The 18177-nt window shown below is 56.5% G+C and overlaps 2 protein-coding genes across 5 annotated transcripts in view; both read right to left on the bottom strand.

Moving 5' to 3' along the window:
• Positions 1–10: 10 nt before the first annotated feature.
• PHOX2A (paired like homeobox 2A) lies at positions 11–3958 on the bottom strand. The gene is made up of 3 exons (XM_039557084.1): positions 3746–3958; positions 1428–1615; positions 11–474 (listed from the first exon to the last, which is right to left on the bottom strand). Exons 1-3 carry the CDS (start codon positions 3951–3953, stop codon positions 46–48), a joined length of 825 nt encoding a protein of 274 aa, XP_039413018.1. The 5' UTR covers positions 3954–3958; the 3' UTR covers positions 11–45.
• Positions 3959–7669: 3711 nt separating this feature from the next.
• The window catches only part of CLPB (caseinolytic mitochondrial matrix peptidase chaperone subunit B), a 74112-nt gene continuing 63604 nt past the window's right edge, over positions 7670–18177 (bottom strand). For 2 of the 4 annotated variants that reach the window (XM_039557066.1, XM_039557059.1), the window contains exons 10-16: positions 17102–17146; positions 15105–15266; positions 13235–13391; positions 10286–10359; positions 9674–9793; positions 9147–9251; positions 7670–8375 (exon numbers count right to left, since the gene is read on the bottom strand). In XM_039557066.1, the coding sequence (XP_039413000.1) occupies positions 8124–8375; positions 9147–9251; positions 9674–9793; positions 10286–10359; positions 13235–13391; positions 15105–15266; positions 17102–17146 (915 nt within the window). In that variant the 3' untranslated portion in view covers positions 7670–8123. Of the gene's footprint in view, positions 8376–9146; positions 9252–9673; positions 9794–10285; positions 10360–11484; positions 11645–13234; positions 13392–15104; positions 15267–17101; positions 17147–18177 lie in introns of those variants that run through there. The other 2 variants (XM_039557073.1, XM_039557077.1) reach the window with 2 other exon arrangements.

The following is an 18177-nucleotide window of genomic DNA, read 5'->3' as shown; positions in this document are numbered from 1 at the left end:
GGCCGAGGGGGGGTTGGGGGGCAGCTGGATCCGGCGATTCAGCGATCAGAAGAGGTTTGTCTTGATGCCGTTTGGTTTCCGATGGAAGGAGGAGAGGACGCCGGAGAAGGGTCCCGGCACAGCCTCGGTGGGCTGCCAGGCCTTCAGCAGCTCGGCCGTGTTGGGGGCACCGCTGCCGCCCCCCACCCCTGCCCAGAGGGGTGCCTTGAGGGGCTGGGGGGCATGGCCGGGTCCCAGGGGTGCCCCCGCGCCAGGGCTGGGGCTCAGGCTGCCGCCGGGGCTGCCGATGGCAGCAGCGGGCAGGGACGCCGTGCTGTCTGGAGTCGGGCTGCAGTTGGATTCCTTGGATTCGTCGTCTTCTGAGGAGGAGCGCGGCTCCGACTTCTTCCCGGTGCTGCCGGTGCCACTGGCACCCTTGGCATTGGCCGCACGCTCCTGCTTGCGGAATTTGGCCCGACGGTTCTGGAACCACACCTGGAGGGGATGGAGGGGATGGGAGGACCCCTTGCCATGGTCCCTGGGAGCCCTCCCAGGCTCCGGGGTCCCCCCCACAACCCTCCGTTCCCTCGGGGGAAATGTCTTCCACATCACCAGAGGGATCCATGTATCCACAATAATGTGGATTTGTGGGGTCGACGCCGGGCACAGGCGTGTGCTCTGGTGTTTGGCAGAAGAGGGAAATGGGGAGAGGACATCCTCACACTGCACCCACACCTGCACCTCGTGGGGTCAGAGCCCACCCCCACAGCCTGCACCCCCCAGATCCCCATGGTGCCAACAGTGGGGTCTGCTTCACTCACCATTCCCCCTGGGAGGGAGGGGGCCAAGACCCCCACTCCTGTGGGTCCCTACATTCCTATGGGGACAGGTGTTCTGACAAAGGGAGTGTCTGCACCCACCGAGGGGGGTCTGCAGCCACAAAGGGGGGTCTGCACTGACACAGGGGGGGATCCCACACAGAAGGACCCCACAGAGAGGGTTCTCCTTTTACACAGGGTGTCTGCACTCACAAAGGAGAATCTGCACCTACACGGGGTGTCTGCATCCCACAAGAGAAATCTGCACTGATGCAGGGGACATCTGCACCCACAAAGGGCCACTCTCTGTCCTCCATGGACTCTCACCAACCTCAAGGTGTTTGGGACTGGACTAAATCATTGATGACAGTGACAGTGCTGTGGCATGAACCAATGCCTGCACACTACTGGGAGCCAGGCTGTCCCCCGAGCTCCCAGCAGAGCACGGCTGTGTCGACAGTATGTCCCCCTGACTGCGGTGGTGCCAAGGCCGAGTCCCTTCCTGTGCCCCCTCCCAATGCAGGGAGCAGAGCAGCAGCGTCCCATGGTCAGGATCCCCGCTCCGGTGGGAGCAGAGCCCCTCACCTCCATCCCCAACCCCCCACCCCCTCCTCCCTCCCCGGAGCTGACCTGCACCCGGGCCTCGGTGAGGTCGATCTTGAGGGCCAGCTCCTCGCGGGTGTAGATGTCGGGGTAGTGGGTCTCGGCAAACACCCTCTCCAGCTCCTTCAGCTGGGAGCTGGTGAACGTTGTCCGGATCCGCCGCTGCTTCCGCTTCTCGTTGATCCCCGACGGGTCCGAGAAGAATTTGTAGGGAACTGGGAGAGAAACGGGAAGTCAGTGCGGCCGGTACAGCGGGAGGGCTGTGGTGGACACTGGGGCACACTGGGCAGGGGGCATCAGGCAGGGATGGACCAGGAAGGGATGGACTCGGAAGAAAGGGACCAGGAAAGGATGCACCAGGCATGAGACACTAGGCAGAGATGGGTCGGGCAGGGATGAATTGAGCAGGGATGAACCGGGAAGGGATGGACTGGGAACGGGTGGACTGGGAACGGATGGACTGGGCAGGCGACACTGGCCAGGGATAGACGAATCGGGGAGGATGAACTGGGTAGGGGTGAACTGAGAAGGGATGCACCGGGAAGGGAAAGACGGGGCAGGGATGGATCGGGCAGGGATGAGTTGAGCAGGGATGAATTGAGAAGGGATGAATTGGGAAGGAATGGACTGGGAAGGGATGAACGGGAAGGGATGGACCGGGCAGGTGACACTGGCCAGGGATAGATGAACCGGGGAGGATTAACTCGGCAGTGGTGAACTGGGAAGGAATGCACAGCTCAAGGATGGACTGAACAGGGATGGATCGGGCACAGATGAACCGGGAAGGGATGGACTGGGAAGGGACGGACTGGGCAGGGGACACTGGCCAGGAATAAATGAACCGTGGAGGATTAACTGGGTAGGGGGGAACTGAGAAGGGATGCACCGAGAAGAGAAGGACGGGTCAGGGAAGGATTGGGCAAGGATCGCCTGGGAAGAAACAGACCGGGAATAAACGGGTAGGGGATGCACTGGGCAGAGGAACCGGCCAAGGACAGATGAATCAGGAAGGATGAACTGGGCTGGGGTGAACTGAAAAGGGGTGAACCGAAAAGGGGTGAACCGGGCAGGATGAATCAGGGGATGGACCGGGCAGGGTGAACCGGGCAGGGTGAACCGGGCAGGGCGGGTAGAACGAAGGCAGGGCTGGATCGCTGCCCCCGCTGCGCCTCCGGTCCCTTTCGTTCGTTGCCGGCGGGACGCGGGGCCTCGGGGCAGGAGCGGGGCTGGGGGGGCAATGCGGTGCCGGCACGGATGGGGCCGCCGGTACCAATCGGCGGCTCCTTCGTTGTCGGCGCAACAACCACAGGCAGCGCCTCGGCGGTGGCAACGAATGCGGAGCGGGGAGCGGGGTCCCAGCGGCGAGGACCTTCCCCCAGCCCCGTTCTGGGGCCACCACCGCTCCAGGGATCCCCGGCGATCCGCGGCCGTGCTTGGGAGGGTTCATCCCCACCGGCGGAGGCGAGCAGGGAGACCCGGGACGGGGGGCGGTGGGGACCGAGCCAGGCAGGGCCAGCCTGGGCTGCGGGCACCGGCAGCACCGGGAACCGGCGGGACCGAGCACCAACAATGCCAGGAATCGGTAGCACCGGGAATCGATGTCATGGGGAACTGACGGCACCGAGGACCGACAGCAGCCGTTACCGACGGCATCGAGCCTGAGAGTGCCGAGCACCGGCGGCAACGGGAACAGGCAGCACCGGGCACTAGTGGCAGCGTGCACTCATGGTACCGAGAGCCGACAGTACCGGGACCTTGCAGGAACGGGCACTGGCGGCACCGAGAACAGACGGTTCCGGGAATAGGCGGCATCGAGCACTAACGGTGTTGGGCACTGGGGGCACCGGGAACCGATGATATCGGTCGCCAACGGTACCTGGAATCGATGGCTACGAATCCTGACAGTGCCGGGTACCAGCGGCACCGGGAGCCGATGGTATCGGGCACCGACAGCACCAAGCATTGACGGTACTGGGCAACAACGGTACCGGGCAACAACGGTACCGGGAATTGGTGGGATCGGGCACCGGCGCTACCGGGAACCGGCAGTAATGGGCACCGTCGGCATCGAGTCCTGCAGTACAGGGCAGCGGCGGCTCCGGGAACCGACAGTATCGGGCACCGACGGCACCGAGCACTGACGGACGGTACGGGAGACCGACGGCTCCGGCAACCGATGGCACCGAGCCCTGACATCGACGGCAGCCGCCGGTCCCGAGCCCCGGCAGCTCGGGTCCCCGCCAGTTCCGATCCCTGCCAGCCCCGACGGCGCGGCCGCTCCCTCACGCCCGTCCAGGGAACCGGGGGATGTCCCTGGTGGCTCCCGGCAGGTCCCTCTCCCTTACCTGCCGAGTAGGGCGAGGGCTGGTGGTCGCGGAGGGCGCCCAGGGCGCAGCTGGCGGAGGCGAGGGGGGCGCAGGCGGGCGCGGGCCCGAAGCCCCCCCGCATGGGGCTGTACTGGAAGGAGCCCGCCTGGCTGCAGGGGCTGAACTCGTAGCTCGCCTCCATGGCGGCCACGCAGGACTCGTAGGAGTTGAGGTAGGAGTAGTCCATGGCGAGTCCGGTGCGGCCCCGGCTGCCGCCCGCCCGTCCCCGCCGCCGCCTGCCCGCCGGGCCCCCGCCCGCCCCCGCCGCCGCCGCCGCCCCGGCCCGTTAATATACCGGCGGGGGGAGCGCGGACAAAGGCTGCGCTCGCCGGGGGCTTTTGCATGACAATATCTCCCGGGGACGGCCGGAGCGGGCGGAGCCGACACCCCCCTCCCCGCAGCCCCCCGCCCCCCTTAACCCTTCGTGGGCGCACGCACCCCCCACCTCGGGCCGACTCCGGCAGCCGCCACTTCGGGGCGGGGAGGGGGAGCGGCCCCTGGGCACCCCCCGGAGCAGCACTCGGCAGGCCCGCTCTGGGACCAGCGCTCGGACCTTCCCCCCGTGTCCCCATCCGTCTGTTTCATCCCTGTCCCCAACGCCATCACCATCCTATCCCCATCCCCATTCCCATCCCCATCCCATCCCAGTCCTGTCCCTGTCCCCATCCCAGTCCCGTCTCTGTCCCCATCCCATGTCATTCCATCCCACATGCATCTCCATCCGGATCCCTATCTCCATCCCTGTCGCCATGCCATGCCTCTGGGACTGAGCATCCCAGGGGCAGGAGGGCAGCAACGCCACCAGACCCCATCCCTGGGTGTCCTCCACTGTCCCCGCGTGCATGGGGAGAGCAGGAGGCTTTGGAGGGGTACTCAGTCCCACCCCTCTCTCCTAGAGGGGCTCTGGCCTTTGCAATCCCACTCCCCAATTTTCAGCCCGGATGAATTTCAAAGCACCCCATCCCCCCAGCCCCCTGCAGGGACCAAGGAAAAGGCTTTTGCCCCTTTCAGCGGCACCAGAGGGGGATGCGGGGAGGGGGGATGCGGGAGGATTTGGGGAGGATTTGGCGGGATTTGGGACATTTTCAAGACAAACACTTTCACCAAAGAGGATTTAGAAGTCTAATTGTGTCCGATGAAGGGCTTTGGGCCCCCCAGGAGGCCGGGGGGGGCGGGGGAAGAACGAACTCTGGCTGCGTCCTGTGGGATCGGTTCGAACCTGTCCTGCCCCATGTCCTGCCCTTTATCCAACTCCGCACCCTGTCCCACCTTCTACCCTATATTCTGTCCCATCTCCTGTCCTAACCTGTGTCCTTCCCCATTTTCTGCTGTGCATCCTGCCCCGTGTCTTGCCCTGTGTTTTATCCCATATCCTGTCTTGTGTCCTGCCCCACATCTTGCCCCATGTCCTGCCGTGTCTCTTGGCCCGTGCCCTGCCATCTGTCCTGCCCTATGGCCTGCCCCATGCCCATCCCGCATTCTGCCCCACGTCTCAAGCCACAAAGGGTCCTGCTCTCTCCTGGACTCCGTTCCCTGGGAACAGCCCCCCCCGCCCCTGGCTGGTCATCTCTGTCTCCGCTCCCCCGCCCGAGCCCCCCGTGGGTGCTGGTGGTGCCTCCCCCCCCGCGCCCACCCCAGCTGCGCGGCCGAGCGGACAGGTTGCTAAACAAGTTAATTCGATCAGGGCGTGGGGCTGGCGCGGAGCGAGGCCCCACTGTCGGGCTGCTGGAGCTGTGAAAAGTTAATTCAATTAAGTTTTCCCTCTAAACTAATTAGGCAGCAATCTGCCACGCAAGGAGCTGCTGGTGCTACCCAGAGCCGGGGGGAGCCGGGAGGGCGAGGAGGAGGAGAGAGATGCAGGGGGGAGAGCAGAGGGAGGGGAACGCGGAGGGGAGTGGGACGAGGGGTACGGCCAGGGAACTGTCCTGCATCCCCGCGGCTCCCGTGGGATGTGGATGTGGGTGATCCCTGCGGATTGTGGTGGATGAAGGGAGATGGGTGCTGGCAGCAGAGTGCCCAGCTGTCCCCAGTGCTGCCGAATGGGGAGGGGGGTGAAGGCTGACGCCCCCTGCCCCCAAAATGGGACAGCGGGGAGGGCTGGGCACAGTGGGGGAGATGGGGACAGGGACCCCTGTCACTCCATCCCTCTGTGTGCTGGGGGCTGCCTGTGGGCTTGGAGCTATGTCCATGTGCCTGGGTGGGTTGGGGTCACTCCAGAGCTGGTGGGGGGAGATGATAGGACCCTCTCCAATGGGATGCCCTCTGATAGGACTGCTCCAAAGGGACCGTTCTGATGGGACCCCTGTCTGATGGGAGACTCCTTCCAATGGGACTCCTCGAGTGGGACCCTTCTGATGGGTGGACCCCCTCTGATGGAACCCCTCCAATGGATCCCATGCCGATGGCACCCTCTCTGATGTACCCTCTGCAGTATCCCCTCTGGTCACACTCCAGATTCCCCCAGCTCTAGCCCCAGCTTGGTTGGAATGACAGCACCCACCTCATCATCCCTGTATCTCCCACACTCTCCAGCCTTCATCGCCCCATGGAGTCCCCCAGGTTATGTGTCAGGGGGTCCTGGTGGGTCCCCCAGCCCCACAGCTGCTCCCAGTGGTGCCGGAGGCCTCTGTCCACTGCCACACTGTTCCTGGGGACAAAGATGGGGTGCTCCAGGGTGTCCTGAGCCCCCACTGGCGGCACCCTCTGCACCCTCCTGACTGGATCAGGAGCCAGCATGGGGTTCTGATGCTGGGAATTGAATGTGTCTGGCACAGCCCAGTGGTCCTTCCTCCAGATCCCGTTCTCCCAGGCACTCTTCCTGGCAGTGGAAGCCCATTTACCTGTGTTGGCACCAAGAAAGCGACCTCTAAGGGTTGAGGAGGGCCCATGTGGTCCTGGCTCTTGCGTGCGGAGCTACGATCCATGGGGCTGGCACAGCTTGGCACAGTGTGACATGGCATGGTAGAGCGTGGCACAGTGTGGAATGGAATGCCATGGCATGGAACAGGATGATGTGACTTGGCATGAGTGTGACCTGGCACAGCATGACGTGGCACAGTGTGATGGCACAGCACGGTGTGACGTGACCCAGCACAGCATGGCACGGCAGGGCACACCTGTAGCCCCCTGCACACCTGAGCACACAGTGAGGGCACGCCCCAGCAAACAGCTGTGCTCAGAGCTGCACACCCACGTGCACCTGTGTGCACCTGTGGAAGTGAATCTGACCTTGGGAGGCTCCAGCGGAGCCTGGTGACACTCCCAAACCCTCCAGGGATGGGATCCTGCTCCAGGCCCCAGCATTAAGCCAGAAAAAAGCTACTGGGATAGGAAGGGGGTTCAAGGCATCCCTCACCACACTTCCTTGTATCCCTGGAAGACAAGAACCAGCACCAGAACCAAATGCCAATGAGGACATCGGGGTAGGAGGGAACAGTGGGATGAGGATCCTGGCTGCATCCCAAGGGACAGTGATTCAGAGCTAATTAATCCTGAGGGGGCTTGATTTCCATATGTATTTCATGTTCTCCTCTTTGAAACCCATGGCTGGGGTGGCCCCATTAGTGACCATGTCTCCTATTCCACCATGAGCAGCTCCCTGAAGGAGCCCCCATGGGGGGGCCACAGCCTCCATGTCCCCATGGAGACAACTTGGACAGCTCAGTTCCACCTGAGATATTAAATATTTCCTGGAAGGTGGTCATGAGAAAAAGGTTCAGTGAGGGGTTTGCACCAGGATGTTGCCTGGCTGGGCTGGGGAGATGTGACAGTGGGTCCCAGCTCCCAGTGGTGTTCCCCACTCTTGGTGACATTCCTGGCTCCTGGTGACGAGCAGGAGACCTGGGAGTGCCCTAAGATGAGGATGGTGGTCCCAACGGCCGCTCCTTCTGGGGACACAAAGGGTTGGATGCGCAAAGCATGTTTATTGCCATAAAGAAACAGGGACAATACAGAGCAAGTGCGTGCCTGGTGGCTTTTATACTCACACTCAGTTCCCATCCCCCACCTTGCCAGCCCAGCTATCCCAGCAAGCCCCCTCCCATGGGAATGACAAATTCATCCCAGCTCCTGCATGGTCCACAATTTGCTTCCCCCCTCCTTAAAAAACTCCAACACCCTGTGAAACCCCAGGACCTCCACTGACCCATCCCTGAATGGCACCAGGGCACCTTGTCACCCGCAGCTGCACCCCCAGAGCCCTTCATGCCCACCCCGGGGCAGCTCCTGCCCATATCCGTGTCCGTGCCTGTGCCTGTGTCCATGCCCAGAGGTGGCAGGATTGCAGCTCTGCCCTCTCTGACACTGCTCACTCCAGCTCTTGGGGTATTTCATTGCCACTGTGAGCGCCCAGTGCCACCTACAAGAAGTAAGTGATGTTTTCGGGGTTCAGCGGTGCCTGGATCTCCAGTTTTCGGGCCTTGCTGTCCTTCTCTACAATCTCCAGCCGCAGGGTCGGCACCTTGGATTTTCCTGTGCTGGAGGAAGACCCCTCTGTGGTTTTCAGCAGCTGCTTGTCCGAATCCTCCACGGTGATCCTGAGGGTGCAGCCCCGTGGCAGCAGGTCCTGTTCATAGGCAGCTGCCAGCTGGTTCACCACACGCCGCTCCACCTGAGGGACAGACCAGATCCTGACAGGAAAACCCTGTGGAAAACCTCCCATGCAGATGGCCAGCTCCTTCCCACCCTCAGGTAGTGCAGAATCATGCAACCTTCTCTTCATCCCACTTATGCCCTGTCTCTGGAGTGTGGGTGTGACACTTCCTCCCCCAGACCACTGACATCTCTCCAGAGACGAGGAGGGTCAGACCCACAGTCATGAAATCCCAGAAGGGTTTGGGTTGAAAAGGACTTTTTAAAGTTTGTTAACATTTCATACCCCCTGCCATGGGCAGAGACACCTTCCACTAGACCTGTTTGCTCCAAGCCCTGTCCAGCCTGGCCTTGAACACTTCCAGGGATGGCACAGCCACAGCTTCTCTGGGAAATCTGTGTCAGAGCCTCACCACCCTCACAGACAACAATTTCTTCCCAATATCCCACCTAACCCTGCCCTCTTGCAGTTTGAAGCCATCCCCCCTTAACCTATTACTCCAGGCCCTTGTCCAAAGTCCCTCTCCAGCTCTCTTGGAGCCCTTTTAGGCACTGGAAGCTCTAAAGTCTCCCTGGAGCCTTCTCTTGTCCAGTTTTAACACCCCCCAGCTCTCCAAGCCTGTCTCCAGAGCAGAGGGGCTAGAGCCCCCAGAGCATCTCCATGACATCCTCTGAATTTGCTCCAGTGACTCCATCTCTCTTTTGATGCCTTTCCAGTCCTGGCTCTCCGTGGGCAGTGGGGCTGGAGGTGACAACATGAACTTCACCCCAACTTCCCTCTTGCCTTCACCTCGTGTTTGATGGAGCGGGCACCATAGTGAAGGTTGTAGCCATCAGCCAGCACGTCCATGACCTCCCTGTCCCACAGCAGTGTGATGTTGTGCCTTGCCTTGGCCTGCCGGGGGGAGGGAAGGAAGAGGAGGAAGAATTATGGATGCCCCGCAGCAAGCCTGGCACCCTTCTCCTTGAGCAGCGAGGATGCTGCACTGCAGTGCTGAGAAGGGCTGAGCTCCACCAGGCCAGTTCCACCACAACAAAAGGACCCCAAAATCCCATCTAGCCCCCGGAGAGCTCAGACATGCAAAGACCAATTAGACAAATGACATCTCTGAAGGTGGCCTGGAGCTCCAGTCCAAGAGGAACCATCTCTGCTGCTCCCAGAGGTCCTGATTCTCCCCAGCACCCCAAGTCCAACAGCTTGTATGATGATAGTAAAGATACACATCATTGTGTCTACCCAAGGATAGATGCTGCGCCAGGGATTTCTTACAGAGTTATTCTGAGAAGTCCCCTCTAAAGCCCTTGATGTTTTTTTACCTTTTTGGCCCAAAAATTGAGCTCCTTGTTGACCAGCTGGATGAGCTCTGAGTGGCAAAAAGGGAGAAAATAGACAATTTCATTGATCCTGCCCAGGAATTCGTCCCGTCTGAAGTGAGCCTGCAGGGACAAGGGAGGAGGTCAGCAGGGAAAGGGATGGTGACCCCGATGGGAACAGCAGTGAGAGTGGCATTGCAGAAGGAGCTCCCCAGGGATTGTCCCACCTCCCACAGCTCCCAGCAGCCATCCAACCCCATGCCATGGAGCTGGACAGCACCCAGAGGTGCTTCAGAAACATCTTAAAGAAACTGAAGGTCACGGCAATGTCACTGCAGTCAGGTTTTCCTGACCTTGGGAGAGCAGAGAGCCCCCAAATTGCACTGCAGCGCTTCCTGTCCTGTGTCCCCTTCCCACCATGCATCGTGGCTCCACTCCAAGAGTAAAGAAGCTGTGCTTTATTTCTGCTGGGCTCTGACCTTGCTGAAAGGTCCCTCCAACATTTTTAGTGGGGTTACATCCCTTCTCTCATAGCTGGGAGAGAAACACAGGGAAGGAGTCTGGGACCAAAGCTCAGGACACCTAAAACATCAGCCATGAAAACACTGTCCATACCTTCAAGATAGGGCGAATAACCTTTTCCTTGAACTGCTTGGAAATGGTGATCTTGTCAGTCATCTGGACGTCCTCTGGAAGAGAGGTGGATGGCAGGTGTCAGTAGGGACAGTGGGACAATGGCTTCACAAGCTAGAGCTGAGGGCAAGGAAGGGTCTGGGGGGTACTGCAGGACAGACCTGGGACCTCCACATGTGTCAGCAGTTTGCTTTGGCAGTGTGGTGTCCCTGCACTTGGCATTGTGGACAGCAGTTCTGGGTGTCCTGTGGTGCTCCAGGGGAACATCCTATGCTGATGTGGCTCCCTTGAATGGCCAAAGAGCCCTGGCTCTGCCTCTGCTCCCTGCTCTGTGCCCACAGGAGCTGCTCCCAGAGGTTTTGGGCAGCTGAGGTGCCAAGTTGGGCTCCACAGCTGCCAGTGACCTGACACACAGAGCACACTGGCCCTCTGGGGCTGTGAGCACTGGAAGAGTCTATGGTCTCTCCCGCAAACACCACTCTCATGTTCAGGGTGCCTGCGGCACTGCTCTGGCTGCAGTCTATTTCCCTCTGCTGACTGCAGATGGAGCCAGGGTCTGGCTGCTCTTGAATCCTGGCTCCCAGCCACTCGGATGCTTGGCTGCAGCATCACCCATCTTCCTCCCAGTGCCACATTCCTCTTTGTCTTCATCATCCCAGTTCTTCCCACAGCTTCACCCATTCTGCACCCATTCGCCTCCATGTGCTGTTTGACACCAGGGTGCTCACAGCAAGATAGATTCCTGTGCTCTGGATTGGATCCCAGCATGCAGGGCAAGGGAGGGGACACAGACCCATGTTGGGTGCTGGGAGCCTATCCCAGCTATGCAGCCCAGATGAAGACTGCTGCCCCTCACCAGCAGTGGCAGAAGGGGTTCTCAGGCTCCACTGGATAGGTGGTTTAGGTTGGAAAAGCCCTCTGAGACCATCAAGTCCAAGCATTTCCCCAGCACTGCCAAGCCCACCACTAAACCATGTCCCCACATTCCACATCCACACATCTTTTAAATCCCTCCAGGGATGGGAACTCCACCACTGCCCAGGGAAGCCTGTGCCAAGGCTGAACAAACCTATTGGGGAATAAAGTTTCCCAATATCTGACCTAAACCTCTCCTGGCATAAACTGAGACTGTTTCCTCTTGTCCTGTCACTTTTTACCTGGGAGAAGAGACTGATGCCCACCTGGCTACATCCTCTGTTCAGGCAGTTGTAGGCAGTGAGGAGGTTCCCCCTAATGCCCGAAGTGGTGCAGGGTGCTCTGGAATCACCTGATCCAGTTCCAACCCCTCTCTCACGGGCAGGGATGCCAGTAGGTCTGTCCCAGTGTTTTGGCAGAGGAGAGCTGGAAAGGCAGAGGAGCCAGCACTGCTACCAGCATTCCCACTTCCCACATGTAATACCTGCTGCTGCCACTGGTGGATGCAGAGCCCACTGGGGAAGCAGCTCTTTCCCTTTATCTTCCCATTTATCTGCCTGCCAGGCGCTTTAGTGACCTCCTGCCGTGGCATCTCCACACTGAGAGTCAGGAAATGGGCAGGAGCTCCTCTAAACGCAGTTGAGGGCAGCTGCTGTGCCCAAATGCCCTCCCCCGCTCCTCTCCTGCTGCAGCTGTACTGTCCCAGAAATTAAAATTCAATGCTCTCCTCATTGAGCAGGGAAACGTTTGGCATTTTCAAATGTTATTCTGGAAAGTTCAGTTGACGATGTGTTTTGTCCTTTACCCAGCCTGATAGAAGTTTAAAGATTCTGAATTAAGTCAGCGTCGACGGCCACTTCTCCAAAGTAAAAGGAAGAGACAGGGAGAAAGAAGCAGGAAAACAGATTTGATGCCAAAATCCAATGTTTTTTCCTACTCCTATGGAGCTGATGAAGGAATATGGTGTATCTGAGATGGCACAGGCTGCTGGATACCTTGAGAAAGATGTGATGTCCAGACAATTAAGACCATAAAAAGATCTTAAAAACCCCAAAGTAAGTTTTTTAAGATTGATGAGAAAAGAAGGGATGCAGTCACTGCCCATGGCTGCCTGGTTATCCAGGCACAGCAGCACCTGATGGAAACAGGCTTTCCCTCTGCTCCATGTGACAAACACTGTCTAAAAGGGACAGTCCCTGGTGCTAGCATCACTTTTCATCTGTCCATCCTCAGAGTTACCAGCAAAGGCACTGGAGGTTGCACATCAAGTTGTTAATTTCCAATATCAGAGACTGCCCTTGCTCTCCTCATTCCCCTTTTATTACCAAATTCACATTTTGGGAAATTTTTCTCCAGCAGCCTGGTATGTGAGGCCAGGGCTCCCATTCCATGGGGAAGTAAAATTCATTAAGCTCAGTCCTTTTGGGAAGGACTGAGCGGAAACAAAACTTTTCCTCTTTAATATGAGCACCTGAACCAGCCACAGTCTTTTGCAGGAAGCATTTAGAAGGGTCCCTAAAGAAAAGGGGGATTTGATAAAGAGAATCATGGAATCCCAGAAGAGTTTGGGTTGAAAGGGACCATAAAAACTATCCAGTTTCAATCCACCTCCTCTGAAATCCTCATTATTTGACACTGCATCCTTCAGAGGGAGATTGTGTCTTTGAGGCTCTGTCCAACCTCTCAGCCTTTCTCATCTTGTACTCACTTCTTGTTTCATGCCAGGTTGGATGGGGCTTGGAGCAACCTGGTCTAGTGGAAGGTGTCCTGGCCTGTGGCAGGGGGTTGGAACTGGGTGGGCTTTTAGGTCCCTTCCAACCCAAAGCCTTCTTGGATTTCATGACTTCCTGGCAGAGGAGCATTCCCAAGTCATGTGGACCAGTTTAGGACCAGTGGAGAGGGGACTGAAGGGTCTGGGTGTGCCCCCTGCCGAGGGATGGCTGAGCTGGTATCAAACAAAGTTGTGTTAGGAAGGAGGGAGATTCTTTAGGGATTTGAAGATTGAAACTCCAGTACCTAAGTTTTCTGCGATCCTTTTCTTGCTCATCTCCATGGCTTCTTGCCGGAGCTGCAGTGCATGCTGTGCAATCTCCTCACTGGCCACATTGGAAGTCATGATGAAGATGGCATCCTTGCAGTCAATGGTCTTCCCCTTCCCATCTGTCAGCCTGCCCTGCAACAACAGCAAGATGACACCAGCCGTGTCAGCAAGTGCTGGAGGACATGGCCAAAACACCAGGAAAAAGAACATGGGTCCCGTTTTTCCCCAGAGTGGATTTAATTTTGAAGGGATGCCCAAGGATTGAGGTGGAAGGAAGCAAGGATGAGGTTGGAGAAGTCCTTGTCTCTCCCAGGAATGGCAGGAACTTGTCCTGCATATGGTCCCAGTGTGCCCTATCCAGGACAGAACTGATGGAAGCGCTGGGAGATGCCTTGCCAGGAGGAGGGTTGGGCCAGTCCATGTCCTCATTCAGCCTGGAGAAAAGGCAGTTCAGGGAAGACCTTCTCGCTCTCTACAGCTCCCTGGCAGGAGGTTGGATCTGGTACGGGAGTCTTGGTCTCCTCCCAGGGGAGGAGGGACAGGACAAGAATAAACGGGCTCAAGTTGCACCAGGGAAGGTATACGTTGGAGATCAGGAAACAATTCTTCCCTGAAAGTGTTGTCCAGCCTTGGCACAGTCTACCCAGGGCAGTGTTGGAGTCCCCATCCCTGCAGGGACTTAAAAGCTGTGTGAATGTGGCATTTAGGTTTAGTGGTGGGCTTGGCAGTGCTGGGGGAATGCTTGGACTTGATGGTCTCAGAGGGCTTTTCCAACCTCAGTGATTCCATGACTGTGTGGCTGCCCATATGTAACTCCCCAGCCTTTGACCCTCTGCCTGCCTCCCTGTGGTGGTTTTAGGTCTGGCACAAGCCCCAGGTTCAGCTCAGGACTGATGCTAATGCTAATCCTAGGCTTGACCCTAACCCTGCCTGTGGCTGTGGTTTGGGCTGGGCAGAGCCCACAAATAACCGTGTTATGGCTGTAACAGAGTGACCTGAGCAGCAGAGCTTCTCATCCCTGTGGGATCACCTGGCAAACCAGGGCTGCCCAGCACCACCACTGCTGCGGTGGCATCAACCCTCAGCCCCCCAAACCAACCCAGGAACCTTTCCAAAGTACCAGTGCTCTTGATTAATAATATAAAAAAGAGAGGGAAATAAGGAAAAAAGCAGCATCTCCCCAGGCTGTTTCTTTCCTCAATCCATCTCCAACAGCAGAGATCCAGCACAATGACACAAATCCTTGTTGGGTGCTTGAGATTAACATTTGGGTTATTGCCCTGTCAAGTGCCTGGTACAGGAATTGATTTCACATTGAACTGCTACTGTGATGATCTATGCAAGAAAAATGGTGTTATTAATCCTTAAAAGAAAAACAAAAAAAACCCCTCCAAAACCTTCCAGCGTGTTGCCCTGGAGTTTGGTGGCCTCTGAGGACAGACTGGGACCTTCAAAATCAACCAGAGAGCTAAAGAGTGACTTTGGACAAAGGCCTGGAGAGACAGGATGAGGGGGAATGGCTTCCCACTGCCAGAGGGCTGGGTTAGATGGGATATTAAGAAGAAATTCTTCCCTCTGAGGGTGGTGAGGCCCTGGCACAGGTTACCCAGAGAAGCTGTGGCTGCCCCATGCCTGGAGGTGTTCAAGGCCAGGTTGGATGGGGCTTGGAGCAACCTGGTCTAGTGCAAGGTGCCCCTGCCCATGGCAGGAGAGGTGGACCAGATGAGCTTTTAAGGTCCCTCCCAACCCAAATCACCTGACTCCTCCACCTGTCATCCCTCTCACTCCTCACTGTCACCTTCTGCATGTCCCTTGTGTCGACTCTAACCCAAAATGTGGATTTACCTCATCAAACAGCTGCAGCATGATGGTGAGCACATCAGGGTGGGCTTTGTCCACCTCGTCAAAGAGTACCACGGCATTTGGGCACTGCCTCAGCTTTTTGGTGAGCTGTCCACCCTCTTCATGGCCCACATAGCCGGGTGGCGAGCCAATGAATTTTGCCACCTGGGAGGAAGGAACAGGAAAGGTGAAGGCTGGTCCCTGGACAGTGCAAATGAAGCCCTTCTGGTAGCTTGTCAGGCCACCGCTGCTCTTTGCTGCTGACAAAACAGGTTCTACATTCTTTGTGACACCTATTGCACCCCAGGTATCCCAAAATCAGCTTAATAAGCAACAATTAAGCAAAATAAAGATTGAGCAATTCCCTGCCCAGATCTCGAACCAGCAGAGCATGGACAGGCGGGAAGGCACCAGCCCTGCTTTGCTATGCAGGGTCTGAGCAACCTGTCCCAGATGTCCAAGATTTGTTTTCATCCCTTTTAGCCTTTTTAAGAGCAAGGATTCAAAGGATTATGAGTGGCAGGTGGTTCTGGTGCAGAATCAAAGCCACAAGTAGCCTTTGTGGGAAGAGGCCACAAGTAAAATACTTTTCCTATGTCATCACTGCTTGACACAGTGTTTTTTTAAAATGAAGTTTAGAAATTTAGAAGGTTATATAGAATAATATTTCTGACAACAGGAATGTTTTCGCAAAATGACAATTTCTGACATATAGCTTGGTGCATCTTACATCTACCTTACATCTATCTTACATGTCTGAGCGTCATCTGAAGCCACAGTCTGTTATCACAGAATCATGGAATGGTTTGAGTTGCAAGGGACCACGTAGTGCCAGCCCTACTGCCATACACAGGGACACCTTTCACTGCACCAGGTTGCTCCAAGCCCCATATAGTCTGGCCTTGAACACTTCCAAGGATGGGGCAGCCACAGCTTCTCTGGGCAGCCTGTGCCAGTGTTTTACCACTGTCATTGCTAGGACCTTGATGCTTTTTGGGGAGACAGAGCCCTCCAAAGGGATTTAGGACCCCCTCAGCTCCAGGGGTGACCCTGGTGAGATACTCCATCCCTCCTGTAGCACCAGAATTGGGCAGGAGTTGTGATGGCAGGGGTGGACTTGGCACTACTGTCCTGTCTTCTGCTGGATTCTCCCCCTTTCCTCCATGGAAGGTAGGCTGAGGCAATGATCCCACACTGGACTTAGCAATGTTTTGGGGATAAGGGGCTTGGGGTAAGCTGTGCCTGCCTGGGCATTGGTTGGTGCTGAACAGCATGTGGCTGCAGGTTTTCATGCACAAGAAGATCCTCTGGATTCCACCATCTCTTCTCAGGTGCTCTCTCCCCAAGGGCAGACCCCACCCCAAGGGAACCCACAGCACTGGACACATATTGTTAAACTTTTCCTTGTTCCTTGGTCTCTCTTCCTAATTTGCCTCAATGTCTTGGTTCCAGCCAGGACAGGGTTAATTTTTGCAGTAGCCAGGAGGGGCAAGGAGTCTCTTCTGGGGAGAACAGGTTCCTTTTGGTCAAATAAGAGTGGTAGAAGGACATGGTTCTGAGCTGGAGGGTGTGGCTGGGTTGGGTCAGTGGGCATTTTGCATGTGAATCGCTCTCTCTCTTTTACATACTTGTGTAATTAATATTGTTGCTTGTTTGTTTTCTTATCTCATTTCTGTTTCCAGTAACTTGCTCTTATCTCAACCCATGGTCTTTACCTTTCGAGCTTCCAGTTCCCCTCTCCAGCCCGATGCCATGGGGAGGGACAAGGGGACGTGGGGCGTGAGTGAGTGACTCGTGGTTTGGAATGGGAGCACTAAACTGGGGAGTACCATGCCTAAACCAGGACACTCAATTAAAGTTGCTTTCTGGCAACTTGCAATTTAATTCACAACTTGGAACAACTCCTGCTGTTCTGCTGTGCTCCCACCTTGACACGCCAAAATGCCCATTTTTTCTGGATTAAATTTGAAGCTGCTCCCTTTCAGAGCCCATTTACTGACCTCATGCCTCTCCTGGAACTCCGACATGTCCAGTCTGATGAAACCCTGCAAGAGACTTAAGATGAGATTTGATCAATCTGCTCACTGCCAGAGCTGGAGCGGTACTGACAGAGGTGAAATTTTCTAAATAAAATAGAAAATTTTTGTGGTTCAGCTTTTTAGAAATCAATCACAAGAATGCAACACCCCTCCACAAAAATCCAACAAAAGTCATAAAGCTGAGGTGAACTGGGCTTGTAGGTGAACCGGGCTGAAGTGAACTGAACCTGTAACAGAGAATAGTGTTAGTGAATTTATAGCTTCCACCCAAGTTTCCATTTTGCATATGAAAAGCTGATGATTGACTGCAGGTACTGAATGTCCTGATCACGGAGCTGTAATCCACATCCTGGAGGTGAAAGGAAAATAAGGGAAGGAGAGGGAAGGGGAGGGAAGAGGAATATTTCAGTTGGAAAGGACCTACAGTGATCATCCAGCTGACGCAGAAAAAGCCAAGCCTTAACTTCCCAGCATCATCCTGGACATGGTCAGCTGGACATAACCACTGTCCATGGTAGAGAAGGAGACATACGTCCGGGAATACATCTCATCTGGACATGTGTACGTGGCACACACATGGACACCATTACATGGGATCTCAGAATTAGAGAACAGAATTTTCTGTTTGGGTTGGAAAAGCCCTCTGAGACAACAGAGCCAAACTGTTCCCCCAGCACTGCCAATCCCACCACTAACCCATGTCCCCAAGCGTCACATCCACACAGCTGTTAAACCTCTTCAGGGATGGGGACTCCGCCACTGCTCTGGGCAGCCTTTTCCAGAGCTGAACAGACAGGATTTTCCCTAATATCCAACGTAAACCTCCCTAGCTCCAGCTTGAGGCAGTTTCCTCTAGTCCTGTCATTTGTTACCTGGGAAAATTATGGAATCAGAGAATGGTTTGGGTTGGAAGGGACCTTTAGGACTATCCCGTTCCACCCCCCTGCCATGGGCAGGGACACGTTCCACTAGACCAAGTGGCTCCAAGCCCCATTCAACCTGGTTTTGAACACTTTCAGGGATGTGACAGCTACAGG

Source organism: Corvus cornix, chromosome 1 (genome assembly GCF_000738735.6).
Source record: "Corvus cornix cornix isolate S_Up_H32 chromosome 1, ASM73873v5, whole genome shotgun sequence".
Taxonomy (NCBI): Eukaryota; Metazoa; Chordata; class Aves; order Passeriformes; family Corvidae; genus Corvus; species Corvus cornix.
Note: the sequence above shows the minus strand (reverse complement) of the source record. Positions and strands in the feature narration are given on the sequence as shown.